This window comes from Osmia bicornis, chromosome 11 (assembly GCF_907164935.1).
Source record: "Osmia bicornis bicornis chromosome 11, iOsmBic2.1, whole genome shotgun sequence".
NCBI lineage: Eukaryota > Metazoa > Arthropoda > Insecta > Hymenoptera > Megachilidae > Osmia > Osmia bicornis.
The window spans coordinates 8,939,452-8,962,078 of record NC_060226.1 but is presented as its reverse complement, the minus strand read 5'-3'; the positions used below and the strand labels follow the sequence as shown (position 1 = coordinate 8,962,078).

Genomic DNA, 22,627 nt, shown 5'->3' with positions numbered 1-22,627 from the left:
TTTTTGCTCGTGTCTTTTTTATCCCATTGACGACAGCAGAATTTTCGACGAGGCCTCTTCTCGAGAATCGTGCGTCCTTCGTTTTCGCCGCGTGATCGCCGTCGAATTTTTCGTAAAACAGAGGGAAAGAACACGATTTGTCTTATCGTTCGACGCACGGTACGTGCCCGTTTCTCACTGGCTCGACCGTTTATCGATCGATTCCTTTTTCTTCTCTTTACGTTCCGCTTTTTTCTCGTTCACGATGAAAACGCGAACGTGAGCGCGAAGTAAGAGCGTGGACAATTTTATAATCGACGAACGATTATAATGTCCGTATCGACTTGGCCGCGGGTTTCCGTTTCGTACGTGTCGACGCGTGTAAATCATAATCGGATCGAGCCTGAGAACCACGTGTCCGATTTCGACTCACGCTCAAAATCAGACACACAGATAGATAATGTTCCGTGATTTTATATACACTGTTTGTTACGACATTTGCAGCGAACCTTGTGTGCCCGTTTACCATATACAGAGTGTTCAAAAAAATGGCTGTATCTAATAATAATTTGGACTTGCTTGATGAGCTCTTTGTATTAAGTTATGACGTATCAAATCACTGATTTCGAAAGGTATAATCTAGTAGTATTTGGATAGAATTGGTGATATATTAATTTCAGTCTTAAACTTTCAAGAAAATTCGTGTCTTTCAACTTTGAACACCCTGTGTACATCGATACACAACCGCGATACCGTGCACGCGGTCATAAGTATTCAGAAACGGAACATTTTGTATTCCCGACCTGGAGAACTAGGTTTCCGTGGTAAAAATAATTCTCGGAGGGTCGTGTGTTCGCCAACTCGAAGTTTTACTTAATTTTACCCGCCGTGATTATGCTTTTTTTTTATCTTATTCACGCGATGCCGCGTGCACCATCCCTAGCTTTAAGAATCCGTTCACGCGGTATCGCGTGTTCCACGACGGCAGCGAACGCGTGTCCGGTTTGTACATATATTTTTCATGCGACGTTTTCTTTTTTCATTACGATCCTGTGTTCAGACTTTTTCGACAGGTGCAAAAAGTCTTTTGTAATTCACACACGCGCGTTATTCGCACGAGAATTCACTCGATACGAAAGCAATACCAGCGGTATCTCGATCGGTACGAACCGATTAGTTACCGGATGACCATGGAATAACTAATGGTTATAACTAATTGATTCATTAACCTTTCCGACCTCGACACGAATTTTTTTTTTCTACGCTGTAATATATATAAACTTCGGCTTGTAAAATTCGTTTCTAAGCGTATCGTGTAAGCGAGTGTTTTGACTTTGTAATAGGTAAAAGTGCGACTGAAAATTGTAAGTATCTCGGAAATTGTGAGGAAGCAATCTTTCAAAGTACATGTATATATATATTTTTTTTGAATAATTAATACATTGACTGGCATTTCATTAAGGAAATATCAAGGAATAATCTTTATAATTTATCGTTTCAGATTATTTTAATAAAAATTCACAACTTTCACATTTTTCTTTTCTTTTTCGCCGGTCAATGTGTTAATAGAATTTATTACGATAATTATACGAATGCTTACTCTTTTCATAAACCTGCGTATACTCGTTCGAATAACCGACGTTCTACTGTGTTAAATCATCGCTTTGTAAATAAGCACACTATTTATTTCATCGCGAGATAAAAAGATAAGTACCTGGTGGCATTCTCGAATGAACGTTCCTTTGAAATTTTCGAGCTGTGAGATCTCGAAGGGCCTGAACTCGCGCAGGGCACCCGTTCGGAATTCACCGCGTTCATTAATTTCTTCATCAACCAAAATTGTTTATACTTTCGAATCATTCGCATTGAACGAAGTATTAAGAAAAAGAAAAAAGAAAAGCAGGGGAAGTGTTGTGTATGTAAATGAAGATGAAATTAGGTGAACGATTTAATCCATTTAAAAAAAAAAAAAAAAAAAACCAAGAAGAGCAATGTAATTTATACAGAAAACTTTTGCTACCAAAAAATATACGATCTACGTTTTTAAGATACCAGAACTGTTTGGGTACCGTGTATAAATTCGATCCATGAATCGTTGTTGAGAAGAAATACCAACGTGTTTCTTTTCTTTTTTTTTTTTTTTTTAATATTATTATTTTATCAGTTCGAACGTTTTCAAGCGAAGTCACTTTCAAAATATCGTCGTACATCTTGCGGAACGATCTTGTTATGCATTTCAATACAGTCGACGAGATCCTCCCTTGGTTATTGAGAAATTTTTCCTACGTTATCGCCGGTAGAGGATCTCGTTCCTTTTTAAGAAAGATTGCGTCGGAATGATGGTTTCTTGATGAATCATCCAGCCTTGAAACGATCTCGTTTAAATCCGTGCGCGTTCCCGGATGAAATTCATGAATTTCTCGAAGTCATGAAAGAGAAATCATCCCCTTATTATTTATTCTTTATTATAATCTTTGACTTACGGAGAAAGAGAGAACGTCGTTGTAATGGATCGAAATAAAGATCGAGAGAGAGAGAGAGAGAGAGAAAGAAATAAAAGAGGCCATCGTTGCGAGCGAATCCCTGTGAGTCCAGGACGTGTCCCTGAGATGAAACAATGGAAACGCTGCGACAGAGTCTGAAGCATATAATGAACTCTCTTGTTCTTGTCTCGTCTCCTCCTCCATATTTCTTTTTCACCTTTGTTTTCGATCGAACATAAAAGCGTATTGTGTTAACGCGAAGATTAACCCTTTGCGCTCTGTAATTGTTCCAACAGTTACCGATTCAAGTATACGGATCGTTATTAATCAATTCCGAATGTTACGGGCTAATTGATTCGAAAGCCGGCGAAATTGCTCGCGCAACTATGAAAAGTATAATTAGGACGAATTTCATCTTTGGTAATTAGTAGAATCTAAAGATACGCCTTGCTAATTACCACTAAATTCAATCTTAGATTATACTCGTTAGATTAGGTTTACCGGTTGTTACGAGATAATCGCGCCAGTTGAATTTCGTTTAGATTAGTCTTAGGTAAAATTTGGCAGCGTAAGTTAGTCCTTACGGTAACCGAGATTTCTTTACTCGTAAGCTATCGTGGGCGTTGTCCCAAATACTAAAGTACAGTAAGGAAAACAAAGCAATAAATAATGGTAACGATGAGAGATTTACAGTTTCAACGAAAACGTAGAAAATCTGTAGAATATTTTTACGAATAAATAGGTATAGAATCGGCAAGAAACGCGGCGATCCGAGCTCGTCTAATGAAAAAGAAATTTCGAAGCCAGGCGAAACGTAAACTTTCCAAACGTTTCTGTTATTTCCGTCGCTCGAAAGCACTGGTGGGTTACGTAAGTTTTAACCTCGCATGATCGATGAATAGAAGACGACCGTAGGAATCGCACCGATCGTTCCTCGAATCGTTTCGTCGTTCGGCAGAATCGTAATTGGTTTCTGATCGATGGCAACGTACTCATCGATTAACTTCGTCGATGACTCCATCGACATTTGTACTTCGTCACGTACTCGTTCTTTTATACACTTTTGTCTTGACATCTTCCACGATCATCGAGGATCAAGTTCCAATCTTGGAACGGAAGTTTGACACTCTGCCAAACTGTCCCTGATTGTATATTTCATTCTTCTATGGAGTCCAGACGCTGGACTGTCTAAAGGGAAAGTACTTGTACGAGTACTAAATTAGTACTGAATCTGAGAAAGTAGACTAACCAGGCCAACTAATTGACCAGTGTAACTGGTGCAAGTAACTTAGTCTAGGAAAGTAGACTAGCATCATCGGGCTGGTTAATTGACCAGTGTAACTGGTGCAAGTAATTACAGCAGGATAATTATGATGTGGTCAGAGGTCGTGTAAATAAATACCACCATCGTAATCATTAAAAACAATTTATTTTATTCAGAAAATTAAAAAAAAAATCGATATCTCGAGAACCGTGCATTTCCGGCCAAAATGACATATCGATTTTTGGTTTTGCGACTTTCGCTGAAACGAACTAGGTCCTTTTATTCTTAGAAAGAAAAATGAAATGTCAAAGTCAGGGATACGACATAGTATCTTCCTAGATTTCCAGAATGTTTTTCTGTCGCCTTCGTGAATGAATTAAGAAAGCAGTTGTACTCTTGAATTGATTCGTTAACGAGCTTGGATCGAGTCTATTTACCTTCGCTCGTTAAATATAACAATGTAGGCAGACGTGCATCAAGGACGCAAAGGTGTGCAAAATACAGTAACGATCGTGTCGATTATATTGCCCTCCTTAATTAAAACATTCTACTACATTAATAATACATTTGCTGCCTGGGCAAGTGTTCGAAAGAATTGTATAAACCATAGGCTCTTGCGAAATAATGACTAAACTTTTGAAATTGAATAATAAAAAAAGAGAAAGATTATGGAATATGAAAAAAAGCAATATTTTATACTGCCTCTCTTAAGATTATAGTAATCGTGTGCTCGTAAGTTAGGTTTCTCGTACTGCCTCTTAACACTTACATTAGCGTATCGCGATAGATTAAACGTAAGGTTTAATCTTAATTACAAGGTTCGTTAATCGCGGGTGGGAGGAACATAATCACAGATTCCATGGCACGATTTCCGTGTTACTTCGCAGCCACTCGGCAATTATTAACAAATAAAAGACAAAGGCATCGCGAAATAATCAAACGAGCGAAACGGGTTTTTATTCCGTCCCGAGAAATATCCATTATGTAAATTCAACGATCGGGAGGAGTAAATATTTGTGAACAAATTCAGACTGCAAAGGGTTAAAAGAGTATTTCCTTCTGAAATATTGAGAATCGTGCGGTATCGTGGCTGGTTGAAAAACAGATTGTCAGAAACAACGGCGCGATCGTTGTTTCCGGAAGCTTTCGCGAAAGCCTTTCGAAAGAAAGTTTCATTCCGGGAGTCTCGTATTCTGTTTGGTTCATACGGTTAGGAGATAGGTTTCACGACACCTCGGCATCATCGCGATCCCACCGAACGCAAAGGTCATTCGTTACATCATTTCGTTCCGGGGAAATTGCTTCCGCCATTTCGTACTTTCTCTTTCTTTCTCTTGCCCCGAAAATTAACGCCTCTTGTCTGTTTCGCGCGAATCGCACCGCGATCGTCTGTTCGATTAGCGATAGATCGTTAAGAGGCGCAAGAAATTTTGAAATTTCCGAACCGATGCAAATTGCGATCAGTTACTTTTGAAACGTTGCGCGATACCGAACGATCGAAATGTAAATATTTGTTAATCGACTGCGTCTTCGTTTCTTTGGGAATCTACAATTAAGCAGAGCAAGTATTAACAAGTAGACGAGAATTGGGTCGCTTTTCCATCGAACACCTGTTTTCGTTATCTGGAAATCAGCTGTTCGTGCGGGAAATTTTCGTTTTTCAATGTCGAGGTGACATTGTAACGTTATCTTAGAAGGAAGCAATATTTGAAATTAAAGCAAACATTGACTCGGTTCTTCTCGATCGAGGAAAAATAATTTTAAACTAATTATCGATTTCCTATGTAAATAAGGTACGAGAAGAAATTAAACGAGAGAATTTATACGAATCTTGTTTCAGTTTATTTAACAGATTTTCCTCGAACGAAACTTCGTTTCCTAGTCGACCGGTGTCGAGGAAAATAAAGGATCGCAACCGGATTTGCGTACAAAGGGAAAGTGTTGATCTTCGTTAAACGCGGATGCATAATCTTCCACAAGTACAGCAACGAGCCGTTATCGAGGCACGTTCTGTAATACGTAAACGCGTTTCCGACAAGAACCCGCGTCATTACGGCTTCGAGCAATCACGAAATCCATTAAGCGATTCTACCAATTGGTTAATAAATTCATTTTCCTTGCAACCAGTATCTCGACAAATTTCAGTTATCGTATATAATTCTTATAATTCGGGACGCAATCATTTTTTCCGTCGATACGCATTTCGACAGGTGCACCGCTAAATTAATTAGGAATTCCATCTTCAGATAATTCATGCAGGCAAACATTGGAAAGATAAGTCATGTTCGATAACTTATATGGTATACCGAGGTTTCTCAAATATTGAAACAGTACACCGAACGATAATGACTCCTAATTATTTTGAGCGGTGCATGAATTAACTCTTAATTATTAACACGTTCGAACAAGAGGCTGGCGGTGCCGCGATATTGCGCTATCAATTATCACAACACGAAAGATCCTCGCTCGATAAGGGGAACAATAAAATCGATGTGGTATCATGAATAATTTCCGCTTTTACAATCTTTTGTATTCGTTTACGAGCGCGAAACATGTAGATTCGTCTTTTTTTTTTCTTAGCGACAACAGAGAATATTATCGCAAGATAAGCACGCTGCGAAGTTATAACGAGGCCTAATATCGTGGCAAACATCGTAAAACGTGACGAACGTTCTTTTAGGCCCGTTTCCACATCGATCGGGCACCGATGGAAAATACATTTTAGAAGAAATTCTACGACGCTATCCCGACGACCATGAGTTTCCAACGTCGTGGACGGTTCAGACGCTATTAATACCTTTTTGTAAGCCAAGCATACAAAGGCCGCCGTGATTTCTTCCTCGTTGACCTCGTTAATTATCAGCTTCAATTATTAAGTCTTAAATCTAAATTGAAATGTTTCACGCTTTCGATGCTGTTTCACAACCCGTTCCCTTTAATAAACAACTCTTTCCTGTGTATTCTTTCTCAGATAAAATTATTTTGCATATTTTTTCATTCCCGCTCTTCTGTTTCGTGACATTCAAGAGATGACTTTATTTTGTTGAATACAAAACTAGAAACCAGTTCCTTCATCGCTAGACAGAAAAAAGGTGCGAGACAAATTTTGTTTTCCGAATCGAAAACGAAATTTCTTTGTCTTCTGTACAGATTCTTGTCGAGCGCGGAAGAAACATCTCTCACCATAGAAGTCTCCATCAGTTAGAGAAATAATAACGAGGAAAAGTTGTTGTATAACGCGGTAATTATTCCCTGCTTTTTTTTCTTATCGCGACAGCACGCGCATCGAATGATCCTTGAGAGAGCACGAGAAAAGAGAGCCCTGTTGGTTATCTGCATGGAAAACGCCGATAGCCTAGCCGTGTCCGATTCTTACGAAATTTCCTCGCGAGCCTCCGCAACGTCTTGACCGGCTCTTTCAAGAAGAAGCTGCGTGTTTGTCGTTCCTATTATCGAACGATTTTACTGTAAAACCACCACGCTAACTCGCGTGTGCTCTACGCAATTGTTGCGCAATCCTAGCGATTATTAAATCTCGTTGCGTAAAATCCTCTTCGTAAACTCTCCCTTCGCCCAATTCGATTTCGCGTCTCTTCCACGCGCTTCGCATCTTTCGGTAACTCGTTCTGTGCGATCGAAATTTCAAGGTCCGTCGTGGATGGTCCTATTAAGATTCCGCTCAATTATACGGAACGAAGGACTTCCGGGGCCGATGGCAGAAGAGAAATCGTTAGGCTGTCGACGAGATTCGTTTCGAATTGATAGAACGTTTCATAGACAAAGACCTTTCGCATTCGATCTTGAAGTAATTCCTTGAAGTATTCTAATGAAACTTCATACGCTGATGGATTACTTTAGCGTAGACGTTTAGAAAGGAAAATTCAAGAAAAAATTCTTCAAACTGATACCTGAATCGCTACCCCTTTACCTGCTCCATTGTGACAGGTACAATCAAGCGAACACTACGGTGGCAATAGACGGAAGCGAATCCCTGCAAATTGTGTTTAACGATTTTATAATCGTATCCTTCGGTCGTAAATGCGTTGATGGTAATATAAGAGGTACCTCACCGTTGAAATGTGAATTAATCCTTGGTGGTCGGAGGAAGCAACTCGTGCACCGATTGTTAAATTACACGGTGTCCAAATCATGCTCAACTTCGTACGAAAATCCAAAGTCCTTGTGGTTAAATAAAACTTGAGTTTGGAGCCTCTGATGTCGCTGAAACATCAGATAAATTTATGGTATAACAAGTGCGCGAAGGAGGGGAACGGTTCCTCTCGAGGTGGACAGTAGGAAGGTTCTTACCCGGGTCAGGGACGTTTTTCGGAGGCGTTGCCTCTCTTTATTAACAGCCACAAAGCCGGGTTGTTGAACCTGACGATTCTACCTCGACAAAACGGATTATTCGAGGTGAACGATCGACCAGATTTAACACGCGAACAACGTTAGAAACAGTTTAAAGGCCGAGTTATACAACGACCAATGAGAAATAACTCTTTTAGACATTCCTGGCCTTTTTTCGTCTCCCGAGGACACTCGGAGATTGCTGAATCTGTACCGTTATGGTAACAGAGATTTTCGTTTTCGATGCTTCCTTTAGCTTCGAGGAGGCAACGGTACCAGTGTGTAAAGGTACAGCTCGATCAATTCTCTTCGAGTCTCGATTAAGGCCTATTATATCGGCTAACTTGTATTTATGATTCCAAACACAAGCTCTATAGACTTCACATAAGCTCGTGTCTCGCAATGACCGTACTTTCGCGATAATACGACATCTTGATGTAATTAAAGGATACAATTCGAACAAAGTAAACGGCAGAAACAATTTACAGTACCGTTCAGAAGTCTTACTCAAGATAATTACAATGCGAAGCCTCGATTGTGAAGATAAACTGAATTAGTGAACTTTCGAACGATACTGTATCTTTAATCTACCCGAGACGATACATTGCTGTGCAAGCTACGGTTCTACGAATCCCTGATGAAGCGCTTCACATTAAATATAATAACGATTACGAACTGCTGAGTCGTTCCATTCGTTCAGCTGTCCAAAGAGGAACACCTTCGAGCGATTCGACTGGATGCTCAAGGTTCTGATGAAAATCTCGTTCGCTAAAATAGAGATCGTCTGTGACCAACGAACAGCCTCGCTCCTCGCACAGATCATCCGGATGGTCAGGTTTGATGTAGGAGAAAAAAGGAGAGGATGCTGCTTTAACCAGGGCATGTCGGCCAAAGAGATAGGAGCGTGTTTCCAAGGAGAAAATCTCCAGGTTTCGTGCAGCGCAACAACTTTCTTTCTTCGGATAAGGCGCGTGGGTACTTGGCGGGTCTCGAGGAAGTATTTCCTATGGTAGAAACGACCACCAGGCGTGGAGACGCCAGGGAGGACAGGAACTTTCTCCACCTCCGTTGCTCGCAACTCTATCTTGGAAATCGTGGCCCTCTTCTACTCGTTCTTTCGCGTACAGGACGTTGAATAAAAGAGGTTCAGAATGTAGGGAACATGGTGAACATCCTTTGGTAAACTGTCCTTCATGATTTGAATCAGATTTTTATCATTCATCATAAGGAATTAATGACTTCATTCCATAGTTTCCTGTCTCTCTTCTTATCTACAAATGATTATCAAAATTCATGAGTAATCCAATTAAAGTATTAAAGAATATTTTAGGATTTACTTTCCATCCGTTCACCGACAACAGCGAATCTCCTTGACAGTCTAAAGAGTGATCCATGACACGAATAACGGTGTGCCTAGTTCGTGCCTTTCAAGGGTGTGAAATAAAAGCTTAATGATACAATAAACTTCCGTTTGCAAGTACAACGAAACATGTTTCACAATGCATATCGCAATGCTAGAACAGGTGTCGGTAAAAATAACTATAACCTTATTTACTTAACTATTCAATCTGAAAAAAAAAAACAATTAACTGATAACTTGTGTATTAGTAGAATAAAGACAATTGCCTCAATTTGATAACGATATAAAAGCCACAATCGTAACCGTGAAAAGAACATCCGAAGTAAATAGAAAATAACAGGACGAAGAGTGGAGATAATGGTGGTCAGATTAGAGTAATTTATATCTCTTGCGGTATTTTGTGGGCCAACAAAACATTTTTCACGTAACTTCCATCCATGTTTCCTGTATTAGTTTATCGTTTTCATTGATTTTACTGATATTTCCTGAAAATGACGCATAATCATCGCTGAAAGATTTAAAAAACGTGCCATCTTTTGTAGGAGATAACGCGCATGCGCGCAGGCGATGCGCAGTACCTGAATGTTCAAATTAATCTTACCTGTAGCGACTAAAATGCGACGGTTTTTAGCAAACTCATTACACGACGGGGAGACGATCGTCTTATTTACATCTTGATGAACATTCTAATTACTAGGGGCCGTTCAATTTTCCGAGCCACTTATTTCTCATTGGCTGAATAACTCTGTTATACACTTCGACGAGCTCGTGCAACACTGTTCGCGTGATTCATCGTTTAGCGCTATTTTATCGACTTTCTTGAAAATTTCTCCTTCGTCTGGCTGAGAAAAAAGAAAACGAAATCAATCGTATGTATTATAATTACGAGTTACTTTTAGAATTTACTTTTCTGGTATAGAAACTAGCAATTACGAGGTTAAGTTTTTTTTTGAGGTTCTGAAGTTTCTGAAGTACGTTTAAAGGGACAAACTGAAGTTCCCTCTGGTCGAAACTCGTCGAACTTTTAACTAACCTGAACCTGTTCTCTTTTTATCCATGATCGATCGCGCGTCAGATGAATCGTGAACGATAACCTTTTATTCTTTTGTAAGTCAGAAAAAAATATTTTTTCGTTCATCGTATTTAGCAAAGTTTAGAGATTTACACGGTAAAGGTAATTGCTTATTGTTGACAGAACAGTTACGATAGATGTCCTACTTTTGTTTAAGTTTCAACGAGTCTTGGCTGAAACCATCTACTTGAATTTCACGCCACGATGGCGAATGTAGGAGAACAAAGTCGCGAAAGGACGGTGAATTTTCGCTGATGACCAATAGAAAAAAATGTGTTAGCGATAGGCCGGTTAGAGACAACGAATGCATTAAATATTCCGGAGGTAGGTTAGGCTATTGTCGATTGAGAAATCAAACGGAAGACACGAACGTGGCTCACGTCGTTTGCCGATTGCGACATGCCATCTTCGACATTACGTCAATTCCTGGCTCATATATTATCGATCAACCGATGATCCGAGCTTTTTCATGTTTATCTGTTCGTAGATTAAAAAATGTACGTGCATATCGTAAAAATATTTGCACGTTCATTTTTTATCATTGCCAAGTCTACGTCACTTGTCTTGATTATCAATCGAGTTGATATTTAAAGTATTCCATTGAAGTGATAAAAATCTACGTGTATTAAAAACAAACAGCGTGGGTGAGCCACAAGGGAACGACTTATATTTAGCAACTCGTATATTAACGTCGGGTATCGCTTTATTGCAATGTGCTACTCTCGTTCACCCCAGTCACGCTTTCTCCGACCAGTGCTAAACCGAGCTCTGCTTTTCCATTTGTACAATCTGCAGCAATTATATTTTAGTTCTTCGAGAAAGCGATACCCGATCTGTGTATCGATGTACCCTTTACGTTTTTCATAAGTTTTTTCAAAATCTCTGATAAAAAAGGTAGAATCGCTGAAAAATTTAATTTGAAGGTCAACATTTTATAAATAACCTACTTTTCGTTGACGTCATTTAAAGGACGTTACTTCGTACAAGACTAATGTGCAAGAAATTATTTGACCATGGAGTCAGTGATACGTGGAGCATCAAGGACAAATTATTCCTTTTCTACAAACGTGATTTCTCTTCGCTTCCTTACTTATATTTCAAAATATTTTAGATGATTTAAGTCAATACAGGCACGAATTATTTTTATAATTAAGGTCATAGATTCAAGGATTAATAATATGATATTTCATTTCGCGAACAGTTTAGTATTTGTTGAAGCGAAGTATAATAAATGATAATTATCAGTTTTGAGTACTTTTATTTACGTGTTTCATTCAATAAATGATGATATGTCGAAACGCAAGTATCTGAAAATTCAAATTTTTGAAAATGAAATCTATCGCATCGAGTATCGAATCGAGTAATCGATGTATCGAGAAGCTTGCTGAAAGTCGAAATCGTGAAAGTACGTAATGGCGATCAGTAGACGCTAGCAACAGCTGTTTTGTTGCACCAGCGTGGATATAAACGTGAAGTTTGTGCATTTCGTTGTTGATTTCATGAAACAAGTACTTTATTGAATCTATAACAGCAATTACAAATGAAAGAAAACTTGTTTTTTATGTTGGAAGAGAAAATAACCATAAATTCTCACAAAGATATAGGTTATACGTTCTTTATGTTTCTTTAAAGATATCTTTAATCGCTAATGATGTCTATTTTATGAAAATTTACTAATGTAATAGAAGATTCGTTAATCTTCGGAAACAAGAATTCAGGAAGATGTCAAATTGGAATGAAAGCAGAGGTCCCGTTCCACCGCGATGGCTCCACTGTCCACGAAAAGCGATCAAATTAATTCAAAATAAATTTCTTGCGTTTAAAACCCCACTGTCGTCTGCATTTGATAGCCAAGTGCCAGAAGAATGTCGTTTTACAGTGGATATGCTATTTGCGTCGTTAAAAAGTCAAAGGCTAAAATTAGGTCTATGGATTGATCTTACAAATACTACAAGATTTTATGACAAAAAGAGTTTGGAGGCATACGGGTGTAAATATTTGAAACTACAATGCAGAGGACACGGTGAAACTCCTTCAGAAGAACAAACAAAGACTTTTGTCCAAGTTTGCAAAAATTTCATATCGTATAACCCACTGGAAATTATCGGTATTCATTGTACGCATGGTTTCAATAGAACTGGTTTCCTCATAATTAGTTACTTGGTAGAAAATGATGGTACTAGTGTAGATGCCGGCTTAGTAGAGTTTGCTACTGCAAGACCACCAGGAATATATAAAGCAGATTATATTCAAGAATTATATAAACGATACGATGATGTGGAAGATGCTCCTGATCCTCCAGCTAAACCAGCCTGGTGTTTAGAATATGATGATTCTAATGTACAAGATTCTGATGAAGGTCCTAGTACAAAAGATAATAGTTGCAATAAAGATGTACCTAATAAAAGAAGAAAGCGTGAATATAATAATAAAAATCCAGTATTCATGGCTGGTGTTCCTGGTGTAACTCCCGTTTTAGAGGAAAGAAAATTACGTGGAATACAAAAACGTGTTCAAGATATGTGTAAATGGGAATCAACCGGATTTCCAGGTTCCCAACCAGTTTCAATGGATGAGAATAACATTAGATTATTGCATGAAAAACCGTACATGGTATCATGGAAGGCAGATGGAACAAGGTTAGATGAAAATAGATTTAAATTAATGAAAACAGGTTTAAAACATATTGCTTATTCTATTTGCTTAGGTATATGATGTTGATACAAGGGGATGGAGAAGTTTATTTTATAGATAGAGATAATAGCGTATTTCAAGTTAGTAAAATGACATTTCCACACCCAAAGAGTCATAGAACTCTTAGGGATACACTATTAGATGGTGTAAGTACCTGTTGCCGAAGAATTTACATATTCTGTTGAAATTGTGTAACAAGATTTCATAATGGTATTCTTCTAGGAAATGGTAATTGACAAGGCAGATGGTAAAGAGTATCCAAGATATTTAGCTTATGATGTGATCCTGTATGATGGGGAAGATGTGAGTTCATTACCATTCCACCCTGATCGTTTTTATACTATCCAACAAAATATTATGGGTGGTAGGCATAAAGCTCTGAAAGAAGGGAGAATACGAAAGGAAACGGAACCGTTTTCAATAAGATCAAAGCACTTCTGGGACGTGACACAGGCTGATACTTTGTTAAGCGACAAATTTGCTAAACAGCTTGGCCACGAACCCGATGGTTTAATTTTTCAACCTGCTAAAGAACCATATTGTACAGGGCCTTCTCCAGAGGTTCTAAAATGGAAACCTTTATCGCTTAATTCCGTTGATTTTAAATTAAAAATAGTTACAGAATCTGGTGAGGGTATCCTTCCAAAAAAAGTCGGACTTCTTTATGTAGGTGGATTAAATGTGCCATACAGTAAAATGAAAGTCACAAAACAGATAAAGGATTTAAATAATGCAATTATAGAATGTAAAATTGACAATGGTCAGTGGACTTTTATGCGCGAAAGAACAGATAAATCGTTTCCTAATTCTGCAAACACAGCTGATGCTGTATGCAGGAGTATCAGAAAACCAATAACGACTGAACGGCTCTTAGATTATATTAAAAGGCATAGATTCGTACAAGATGATTCTGATCTTATGCCACCACCAAGTAAAAAATTACATAGGAGTAACTAAGGGTATATTTATCGTGACATGTTAAATGATTTTAAAGTATGAACTACTTGTACCTAGGTTACTGTACCTTATCAAAGTAGTTTCACTGATGTAAAATCATAAGAGAATTTAAACTGTTCATTCAATAAAGAAGTTTTATAATAACTCGTGCATTCTTTTTTACCATTCTAGGTACCTTTACAAAGTTCCCTTCTTATAATAATTATTCCAAGTATTCAATTTTATTAGTAAAAAGGCAATATAATTGTGAATCATTATTTTTCTGATTTCTTTTTTCTTTTTTTTCAGATAGGACTGTTTTATTGTGGTGTACAAAAGAACTTACGGTGAAGGAAAAGCGATCGCTGCGGATTAATATAGAATTTGATCATGCAACATTAATACGTTGGTCTCCTGATGGGAAAGCTTTTATCATACATAAAGCCATGGCAAACGCTATTGAAGTCTATAAGATTGCAAAGAAACCAGATGGTACCTTGGCTTCTGCAACAAAAGCTCTAGAATTTCCTGAAGTACGTATTTCATTTTTCTCTCTTATTACCTTCTTAACATATAAATTTCATACTTGTTGTTATTAATATTTTAGCATCATACCGAAGATGTTGTTGGAATGGATATTGCATTTACAGGAAAATACATTATTACATGCAGCAAAGCAAATGATCTTGTATTATGGGACCTTAAAGGTCAGGTTCTTGCAACTGTAGAATTGCATCTTGGATCTACGTATCGAGCACGTATATCACCTTGTGGACGTTTTATTGGCACTTCTGGTTGGTAATAATCTTTTGTATTTAATTAATCATAAGATATAATAACAGTTACTTTAATCGTACTAAACTTTCTTATGTAGGATTTGTTCCAGACCTAAACGTATGGGAAGCAGTATTCAGTAAGGCCGGAGAATTTACACAAGTGAGCAAAGCTTTCGATCTCGGCGGACATACGTCTGGAATACTCGATTTTACATTTAGCGCTGATAGCAGTCAAATGGCTACTATATCAAAAGATGGAACTTTCCGCTTATATAATACGAAAGGTGATAAATTAGAAAATTCGTTTCTTATCAAATAAGAGTAGCCTATTAAATTTTATTTTAATGTTCGACTTGGATAATTATAGTTGAGTTTAAGAAAGGAGAAGATCCGCGCATACTTCAAATTGGATTATGGGAAAATACAGCATCAGCTAATATTGCACTATCTCCAAATACTGAAGTGTTGGCAATAGCTCATGGATCCTCGTTAAGTTTTTATTCTACAATTACTGGCTTGTTAGACAATACTATAGAAGATATTTTTCAAGGTATTTTTTTTTTCTTTAGTCTATCTTACAAGTTTGTATTATAATTGTATTTATATTATAGGTCCCATTATGTGCCTAACTTTCGATGCTGTGGGAGAATACATCTTGGTTGCTGGCGATAGACATATAAAAGTTTTCCGTAATATCACTGGTTATCGAGTGGCGATTGAATCCGCAAAACGCAAACTAACACAGAGACAAACGTCAGCAACTAAGGAACGCCTGGAGAAACTTATCGAAGATAATAGAAAATTTTTACAGGCAATGGGAGAAAAGTGTCCTTAATGGAATAATTTTGATGTTCTTTATAATACCTCTATGGTTTCGTTTACAAATATTAAAATACAACTTGAAATAACATTTTCCTCGCATAAAAATAAGATTGTAACATACTTTTATAATCTTGAATAAAGAAGTTCATACGAATTCGTTTGTTTATAAAAACAGATTGAAAGATAGATTTTGTATATCTAACTTCATTGCTTTTATAGTAAAAAATCGCTACATTAGTTCACCGAAAAGATATTTGTGTTTCGAAAAATGCGGTCAAAACATCTACGTGAATTTTCTGACCTTGAGCATGTAAATATTTGTGTTTGACAACATTATTTCGTTTCATTTCGATGACAGTTGTGCAACGTGACGGGATATGACTAAAGAAATAGAGGTTTGTAATTAATATCAAAGATTATTTGTATTACACGTTCTTGAATATTGGATAAATTTCAGCAATCGACTTCAATGTTTGGGTGGGATTTGATAAACGATTTAGGGGCTTTACCAGAAAATGAAGAAATTAGTATGTATGCACTTATTACTTTGTAGATACCTTGTTTCAATTACCTTTAATTACGCTTAAATTATATTTAAGAACCATACTATATAAATTATATTTTTTTTCAGTTATAGATTTCCTTTTGGAAAGACTACAACGTGGTCAAATCTATACATGGCTTGGTTCGCTACTTCTGACAATAAATCCTAATGATGAAGTATCAACATCACATCTGTACAATTTCTCAGAATTTGATAAGGATCTTAATTCATCTGAAGCTACTTATGGGGCAGAACCTCATATATACACTGTCGCCGGTAGGGCACATTACAGCCTTACTCGAGAACTGGGGCGAAATTCTCAGGTAAAAAATTCAATATCCATAAGGAAACTTTTTTTCTTAACTTGTTATTACATTATGAATTAAGGTAATCATTATAAGCGGGGCAACTGGAACAGGAAAGACATTCAATGCCTGCAAGTGTTTAGAATTTCTTAGTAAGATTAACAAAAATGAAGTACTGTCCTTTAAAGGAGATTATACGCATAATATTGTGTTGAGAATCATGGATGCTTGTCGTTTAGTATCTGCCTTTACAACAGCGTGCACTGAAAGGAATGAAGTAAGTTCAAGACATGGACAGCTTGTATGCCTTCATTATAAAGGTGACACCATTTCTGGTGCAACAATTAATTCATTTCTTTTGGAGAGAAGTAGGGTAACAAGAGGTTCAAATAATTTTCAAATTTTTTATCAGGTTGGAATTTTATATTTTATTTTATTTTATTTTTTGTATACAAAAATGGTATCTATTAGAAGATTTAAAAAATACATTTCAGATGATATTTGGAATGTCATGTGGTGAACTTGAATCTTTTAATTTATCTAAGGATGAATGTTATGATATACTGAATGTTATAAATTACAATAAAAGGAATTATTTTCAAGAAAGTTTCCAAGATACTTTAAAGGCGTTGGATATATTAGGTTTCAAACCTGATCAAAAGAAAAATATTTTTCAAGTTCTTGCCTTGTTGCTTCATATGGGAAATATTAAATTTGTTGAAAATGGTGATAGTTGTATCATTGATACTAATAACAAAAGTATGTAAATAATTATTGGATACATAAAAGAGTAACGAAGGATTTCATAGAACTTCATTTTCAGAATCCATGGAAGCTCTAAAAAGTACATGTACTTTGAGCTCTTTAACCGAGGAAACGGTGACAGAGCTACTCACTACCATTCTAATAAATCCACAAAGTACATGGCGGAAACATACCACATATCATCGGCATCTCGTTACCGTCGATGCATGTCGCAATAGACTGCATAGCATAATTAGACACATGTACGATCTTCTTTTTCACTGGGTCTTGAATCATACAAATGACGCTTTATGCGTAAAACATGAATTCTTTCAGTGGCTTGGTATGTTAAATTTAATTCTTTATTATAAATCTATTAAACTTGTTTATATACTTATGTATTTTAGGTGTATTAGATATATTTGGTTTCGAATCTTTCAATAAAAATGGTATAGAACAATTATGTGTCAATTACACTAACGAGAAGATACAGCAATATTTCATTGAAACCTATTTGGAAAAAAGTCGTAAAGATTTGGAAGAGGAAGGTTTTATTAAAGAAACTAATCCCTTGCATACGATTAATTTATATAAAGAACGTCTATATGTTATTGAAGAGGGATTATTCTTAACTTTAAATGATGTATGTAACAAAATTTGGATTCAATTTTGTAACAATATCCATTGATTTCAATATTTTTTTATATCATAGGCTTGTCAATCTCCTGTACCAACTAGCATATCTAAAATAATACAACTAGCATGCTCAAATTTACATAATGAACAAAATAAGTTTTTAGATGGAAAAGAAGGGAATTTTATTATAGAACATTATTCAGGTCCTGTGTCATATTCCATTGATGATTTGTTATCTAAAAACACTGATAAGGTATTAAATACATCGTATAATCTAGTACTAACATAATTTACTAATATATTTTTCTTTGCAGGTTCCAAACGAAATATCTATGATCTTTAACGTAAGTACAAATAAGTTCCTTCGTTCATTGATCAATATCGAAGAGGAACAATATTCACATACCGCAAAAACGTCTACTAGAAAGAGAACTATGCTTGCTAAATTAAAATATAATATAGACACGCTTATTAAAAAACTAAGCAAATGTGATTTGCATTATGTGCGATGCGTTAAGCCCAAGTAGAGTATATTTTTATATGATTATAGAAAATACGTGTAAGTAAGCACAATTTTATATTTAACAATACTTTTACAGTCGATTAACAGCTAATGCTAATGAATGGGACCGAAAAGATTTTCGAAAGCAATTGGCTTCTATTGGTGTTTTTGATACGTTGCCACTGGCTAAATGTAAATATTCTGTTCGTCTGTGTTATCAGAACTTCTGTCAACGATATTCTAAAAGACCAACAGAAACTATGAATCCTAATAAATGTGAAATGATTTTGGAGTCGATTGTGCCTAAAAGAAAATTACACACTCTAGTTCATTTTGGAAAACAATTGATATTTTTAACAGAGCCTATGTTTCTTAAATTGGAATTCTACAGAAGAAATTACCGTATAAAGTGCGCCAATAAAATACAAATGTTCTGGTTAAAGCATAGTAAGTATCATTTCAGCTTCATTTACTTATACTTTTCTAATTAACTATTCCTTTTACAGGACACAAAAACGTACCCGTTATTTCAAAATATTTGACAATCAGCGATCAAATACAAGATGAATATGAAGTGAATAAAGAAATTACATCTGTTAAATTTATGCTTGATCAAGAATTAAACAAATCAAGTAATTCTGAAGATGATGATGTGTTTATTTCTAGTTCAGTTTCACCTGACAGTGATGACTTAATAGATCATCTGAATGGTGTAACAATAAATGAACCAGAAGACAATAATAAAAATACAACAGAAAATCTAGATGAAACTCCCACAACAAAAGTATCAAAGAACGAATCATGTACTTTGGAAAAATTACACGATATTATTACCATAGATCGTAAGTATCAATTTAAGGATATACACATTGAAAATAATTTACGTGATTAATTTTTTTTAATTTCAGCCTTTTACAGGTGTAGTAGCAATACCGATATTAATTGTAACGACAACAATAACAATTCATTAAAGGAACACAATGAACATACAGCATTAGACTTTCCTGTAACAAATAGAGAATGTATTGTAAATACCTACAAACAAAAGTATTTCATGAATTCTGATACAGTTCGCACTGTAGAAATAGGATCCTTTGTATTTTTTTATAAAAATAGGATTTTGAGTCGACGACGACTAGCCAAAGTAAGCATTTAAAAATTTCAATAATATTATAAAATAACAATGAGCATAAAAAAATATTTGTTGTAGATGCCGGTAAAGTTTCATACACGTGCTACGTGTTTGATTAATTCGCATGTAGTACCATATCACGAACTACCACAAGGATTACAAGACTGTCTTTAATAGAGTTTGAATTAATTGTTCTGCTGAAGTTAGTCGCTGTGTCAGTCTTTTTCTTATTATTGCTTTAATAAACATTTCTTATTATACTTACAGCGGAAGCTATTAAACAAACGTGCTACTGTGAGTAGGATCTTAAATAACAAAGGATAAATACATACTATACGAATACGGAGTACTGTTTTCTCGCTTTAACGAGGAAATATTAAAATTAATATATTTATATGTGTTTTGAAATAAGACGAAGTTATTTTAAATAATTTTGTTTTCATAAAAATCGTCTGAAAGGTAAAAAAAATGTTTACATTATATACCGAGATGAGCATCCTTAAAGATTTGTTCCATGATACAAATTTATAAATAACCGTACAGTAGATTGTAAGTATCGAAGGTTCTTTTCTTTTTATCTTTAAGCATTAGTATTCTTCGCGATGCGACCAGTGCAAGGGTTGCTTGTAGATCGCTTCTTAAAATTTGATAATTGGCTCTTAAACTAACTCGCTTTAAATTACTCGAAGGTACAGGTCGTCCGCCAGCAAATGCGAATCTAAAATGAAATCACAGAAAGTACTGGTATAAGATACACTTATCTGTGATAAAATAAAAATCATACTTGTTTACTTTCATACCTTATTTCTCGCCTAGGACCTCGTAAAGTGGAATCGGGAAATGCTGTTTGCCGATCCCATATCAGTCGGCTGCTTGTTACAGGTCTAACGTTTACATATTTTATCTTACTTTTAATAATAATAGGAAGGGGAATAGGTTTTTTATGTTCGTTCATTGTACTTTTATAAGGAATAGGTAGATAAGGTAATAAAGAATCTCCATAATGTTCCATAAAAACTTCAATGTCTAAGATATGTGCTTGTGATTTCAGAAGGGCACAGACAGAAAGCTGAAATTAAAGTATGTATTATTAATAAAAAGAAATATTAGTAGAAAGTATAATATGAAAGTCACTCACGGCTATCTTTTGCCAAAGTGCAGAACCAGGTGGAGCAAAGTTTAAAACAGTATGAACAGAAAGTGGAGATTCTGGTTCGTGTTGGAAAAATATTAATGGCTGTATGCTTGCTATTAATTCCATAGCCATTGCCTTTTTTTTACTTCCATCTGTATTTTCTTTTTCTTCTTTTAAAAGCACATTCTCTAATGTTGGAATATATTTATCAACGACAAACGGCCACCGAAGCATTAGTTTTAATGCGCATTCTTTAAAAAGCGTTTCAAGATTTGAATTTATAAAACTTTGTCCAAGAAGTAATTCTAACAGCAATTCAGTCAATTTGTCCACCTATAATCAACAGTATTTGAAATTCTGGAATCTCGCTTTCTTCATAGAAATGATCAATAAAATTTGCATGATCTTACTGCAGAATATTACCGAAGTTAAATGATAGGGGTAGACAGCTTCGCTATTGCTTGCAATAGCAATGATAAGTTGACAAGTTCTTGTAGATACTCTTGTATACTGTGCATTATTGGAAATTACCATGGACCTAGCAATTGACATTAATTTATCTATAACTCCTTCACCACCCAAATATGCATTGGTAGCACAATCGTTAATTAAAACCTATGAACACATGTTCATATCAAATAAATGTTACATAGATCGATTGGTTAGACATACCTGAAAAGTTTTTTGGGATCCATTGAATAAAGTTTTCAATGCTTTCTTTGCATAATTATTACGTGCTTCTGTGAGTCTTACATCACATATTTCTGATTCTACAAGAAAAACGTATTAATAATGATAAGCAAATAATACAGTTTTGCAGGTGATTAAACTGACATGGGTATACCTTGAATAAAAGGTACATTGCTCTGTGATATATTAAGCGGCTCATTTATTTTTTGTACTAAATTAACAATACGTTCATTAGGAACAAAAACCTTTGCTTCTGTATGATACTCTGGCATTGATTCTGGTGCACCTAATACTGGATCTACATCACACAGATTAGTAATTACAGCATTTACATCTGTAGATGTTAAACGTTTCCTCTTGCTGTGTTTCAGCCTTGTTACACATTTCTGAAAATTGATTTGAAATATTGTATTTTATGAAGTTCTAACTACTATAAGTGCAACAATAATTATATGTACATGTAGAACTTCTCTAAGACGATATGAAGCATCCTCTGCAAGTCTTCGCAATAAAGAATCTGGCAAAGGATGCATTCCTAGCTCTTCCCCAATTGCAGATACCCATTCTGTGCTTAGCACAGCATATTTCCTTGCATTACTGTCAGCTGTATTATTGCTATTGGTATCTCCATTATTATTAACATAGGAATTGCTATATCCTGAACTAGTTTGATTAGTTAACATTTCTTTCATGATCACTTATTTTCTTCACGATAACAACGTATCAATTGTTTGGTACCGAGGTTTTCATTAATCGATAAACAATCTTTTATCGCATTCTTTTCAGTATGAACTTTATTTCCTTTAAATTAATTGCTCATATATGTTTTTATAGGAATTGCAAATAAAAAAATTGCACAGAACATTGCTTTTCGTTTATGTTTTGGAAACAATATGGCTGCCGTAACATAAATTTTATTTGTGCATTATAATTTTTCGATTACGCTGTATAATAAAAGTTTCAATATTACAAAATATTATATGGAAAGGTAAAGGAACGTAAACAGGTATGTTTTATTAAATTTTTATTGTCAAAAAGAAATCGTTTGTGTCGATATAAATAACTTATCCTCCTAGTAATTGCATGAAAGACGCTGGTGATTATGATTTCATCCTACAGATGTCAGTGTTATCAAACAAAGTTTTTCCCTGTCTTCGTCTGTTTCATAAAGAAGCTCATCTTCTGTCATTGTTACGTGAAAGCTGA

The 22,627-nt window shown here is 35.7% G+C and overlaps 4 protein-coding genes and 1 long non-coding RNA gene across 17 annotated transcripts; 3 read left to right on the top strand and 2 right to left on the bottom strand.

The window, feature by feature from the left end:
* Positions 1–856: 856 nt before the first annotated feature.
* On the bottom strand, positions 857–10,737 carry LOC114878851. 10 transcript variants are annotated; one of them, XR_003789804.2, is made up of 8 exons: positions 10,340–10,460; positions 10,035–10,275; positions 9,737–9,918; positions 9,634–9,641; positions 9,411–9,497; positions 8,035–9,344; positions 7,797–7,947; positions 857–7,717 (listed from the first exon to the last, which is right to left on the bottom strand). It is a non-coding gene; the product is annotated as an uncharacterized LOC114878851 (long non-coding RNA). The 10 variants fall into 10 exon arrangements; XR_003789798.2 differs by having other exon boundaries at positions 8,035–8,380; positions 8,526–9,344; positions 9,411–9,918; XR_003789796.2 differs by having other exon boundaries at positions 9,411–9,641.
* On the top strand, positions 10,217–15,887 carry LOC114878850 (transducin beta-like protein 2). 2 transcript variants are annotated; one of them, XM_046288002.1, is made up of 6 exons: positions 10,217–10,302; positions 14,445–14,668; positions 14,743–14,929; positions 15,010–15,195; positions 15,279–15,461; positions 15,523–15,887. In XM_046288002.1, exons 2-6 carry the CDS (start codon positions 14,582–14,584, stop codon positions 15,744–15,746), a joined length of 867 nt encoding a protein of 288 aa, XP_046143958.1. In that variant the 5' UTR covers positions 10,217–10,302; positions 14,445–14,581; the 3' UTR covers positions 15,747–15,887. The 2 variants fall into 2 exon arrangements, with proteins under 2 accessions (XP_046143958.1, XP_046143957.1); XM_046288001.1 differs by lacking the exon at positions 10,217–10,302 and adding an exon at positions 10,750–10,829.
* On the top strand, positions 11,406–14,300 carry LOC123988337 (mRNA-capping enzyme). Its single transcript, XM_046288000.1, has 3 exons — positions 11,406–13,144; positions 13,213–13,345; positions 13,422–14,300. Exons 1-3 carry the CDS (start codon positions 12,228–12,230, stop codon positions 14,154–14,156), a joined length of 1,785 nt encoding a protein of 594 aa, XP_046143956.1. The 5' UTR covers positions 11,406–12,227; the 3' UTR covers positions 14,157–14,300.
* A 49-nt stretch (positions 15,888–15,936) lies between the features above and the next one.
* Positions 15,937–20,024, top strand: LOC114878835 (unconventional myosin-XIX-like). 3 transcript variants are annotated; one of them, XM_029193078.2, is made up of 13 exons: positions 15,937–16,128; positions 16,191–16,260; positions 16,365–16,600; positions 16,665–16,994; positions 17,077–17,341; positions 17,406–17,669; positions 17,743–17,969; positions 18,039–18,215; positions 18,277–18,485; positions 18,562–18,911; positions 18,971–19,306; positions 19,373–19,608; positions 19,675–20,024. In XM_029193078.2, exons 1-13 carry the CDS (start codon positions 16,111–16,113, stop codon positions 19,768–19,770), a joined length of 2,814 nt encoding a protein of 937 aa, XP_029048911.1. In that variant the 5' UTR covers positions 15,937–16,110; the 3' UTR covers positions 19,771–20,024. The 3 variants fall into 3 exon arrangements, with proteins under 3 accessions (XP_029048911.1, XP_029048910.1, XP_029048912.1); XM_029193077.2 differs by having other exon boundaries at positions 17,734–17,969; XM_029193079.2 differs by having other exon boundaries at positions 16,191–16,264; positions 17,734–17,969.
* LOC114878840 lies at positions 19,804–22,404 on the bottom strand. Its single transcript, XM_029193086.2, has 7 exons — positions 21,880–22,404; positions 21,576–21,807; positions 21,404–21,501; positions 21,155–21,346; positions 20,735–21,064; positions 20,397–20,665; positions 19,804–20,314 (listed from the first exon to the last, which is right to left on the bottom strand). Exons 1-7 carry the CDS (start codon positions 22,111–22,113, stop codon positions 20,122–20,124), a joined length of 1,548 nt encoding a protein of 515 aa, XP_029048919.2. The 5' UTR covers positions 22,114–22,404; the 3' UTR covers positions 19,804–20,121.
* Between the last annotated feature and the right edge of the window lie 223 nt (positions 22,405–22,627).

What these genes read in the sequence shown, in the direction of transcription:
- LOC123988337 (XM_046288000.1), top strand. Translation starts at nt 12,228, where the DNA reads ATGTCAAATTGGAATGAAAGCAGAGGTCCCGTTCCACCGCGATGGCTC. An exon ending in TGGAAGGCAGATGGAACAAG is followed by an intron (nt 13,145 to 13,212) that starts GTTAGATGAAAA and finishes CTATTTGCTTAG; the next exon opens with GTATATGATGTTGATACAAG. An exon ending in GGGATACACTATTAGATGGT is followed by an intron (nt 13,346 to 13,421) that starts GTAAGTACCTGT and finishes GTATTCTTCTAG; the next exon opens with GAAATGGTAATTGACAAGGC.
- LOC114878840 (XM_029193086.2), bottom strand. Translation starts at nt 22,113, where the DNA reads ATGAAAGAAATGTTAACTAATCAAACTAGTTCAGGATATAGCAATTCC. An exon ending in GATCCCAAAAAACTTTTCAG is followed by an intron (nt 21,347 to 21,403) that starts GTATGTCTAACC and finishes ATGTGTTCATAG; the next exon opens with GTTTTAATTAACGATTGTGC. An exon ending in ACCCCTATCATTTAACTTCG is followed by an intron (nt 21,065 to 21,154) that starts GTAATATTCTGC and finishes TGTTGATTATAG; the next exon opens with GTGGACAAATTGACTGAATT.
- LOC114878850 (XM_046288001.1), top strand. Translation starts at nt 10,760, where the DNA reads ATGACCAATAGAAAAAAATGTGTTAGCGATAGGCCGGTTAGAGACAAC. An exon ending in ACGTTTTATTGGCACTTCTG is followed by an intron (nt 14,930 to 15,009) that starts GTTGGTAATAAT and finishes TTTCTTATGTAG; the next exon opens with GATTTGTTCCAGACCTAAAC. An exon ending in TATAGAAGATATTTTTCAAG is followed by an intron (nt 15,462 to 15,522) that starts GTATTTTTTTTT and finishes TTTATATTATAG; the next exon opens with GTCCCATTATGTGCCTAACT.
- LOC114878835 (XM_029193077.2), top strand. An exon ending in AATGTTCTGGTTAAAGCATA is followed by an intron (nt 18,912 to 18,970) that starts GTAAGTATCATT and finishes TTCCTTTTACAG; the next exon opens with GACACAAAAACGTACCCGTT. An exon ending in CGATATTATTACCATAGATC is followed by an intron (nt 19,307 to 19,372) that starts GTAAGTATCAAT and finishes TTTTAATTTCAG; the next exon opens with CCTTTTACAGGTGTAGTAGC.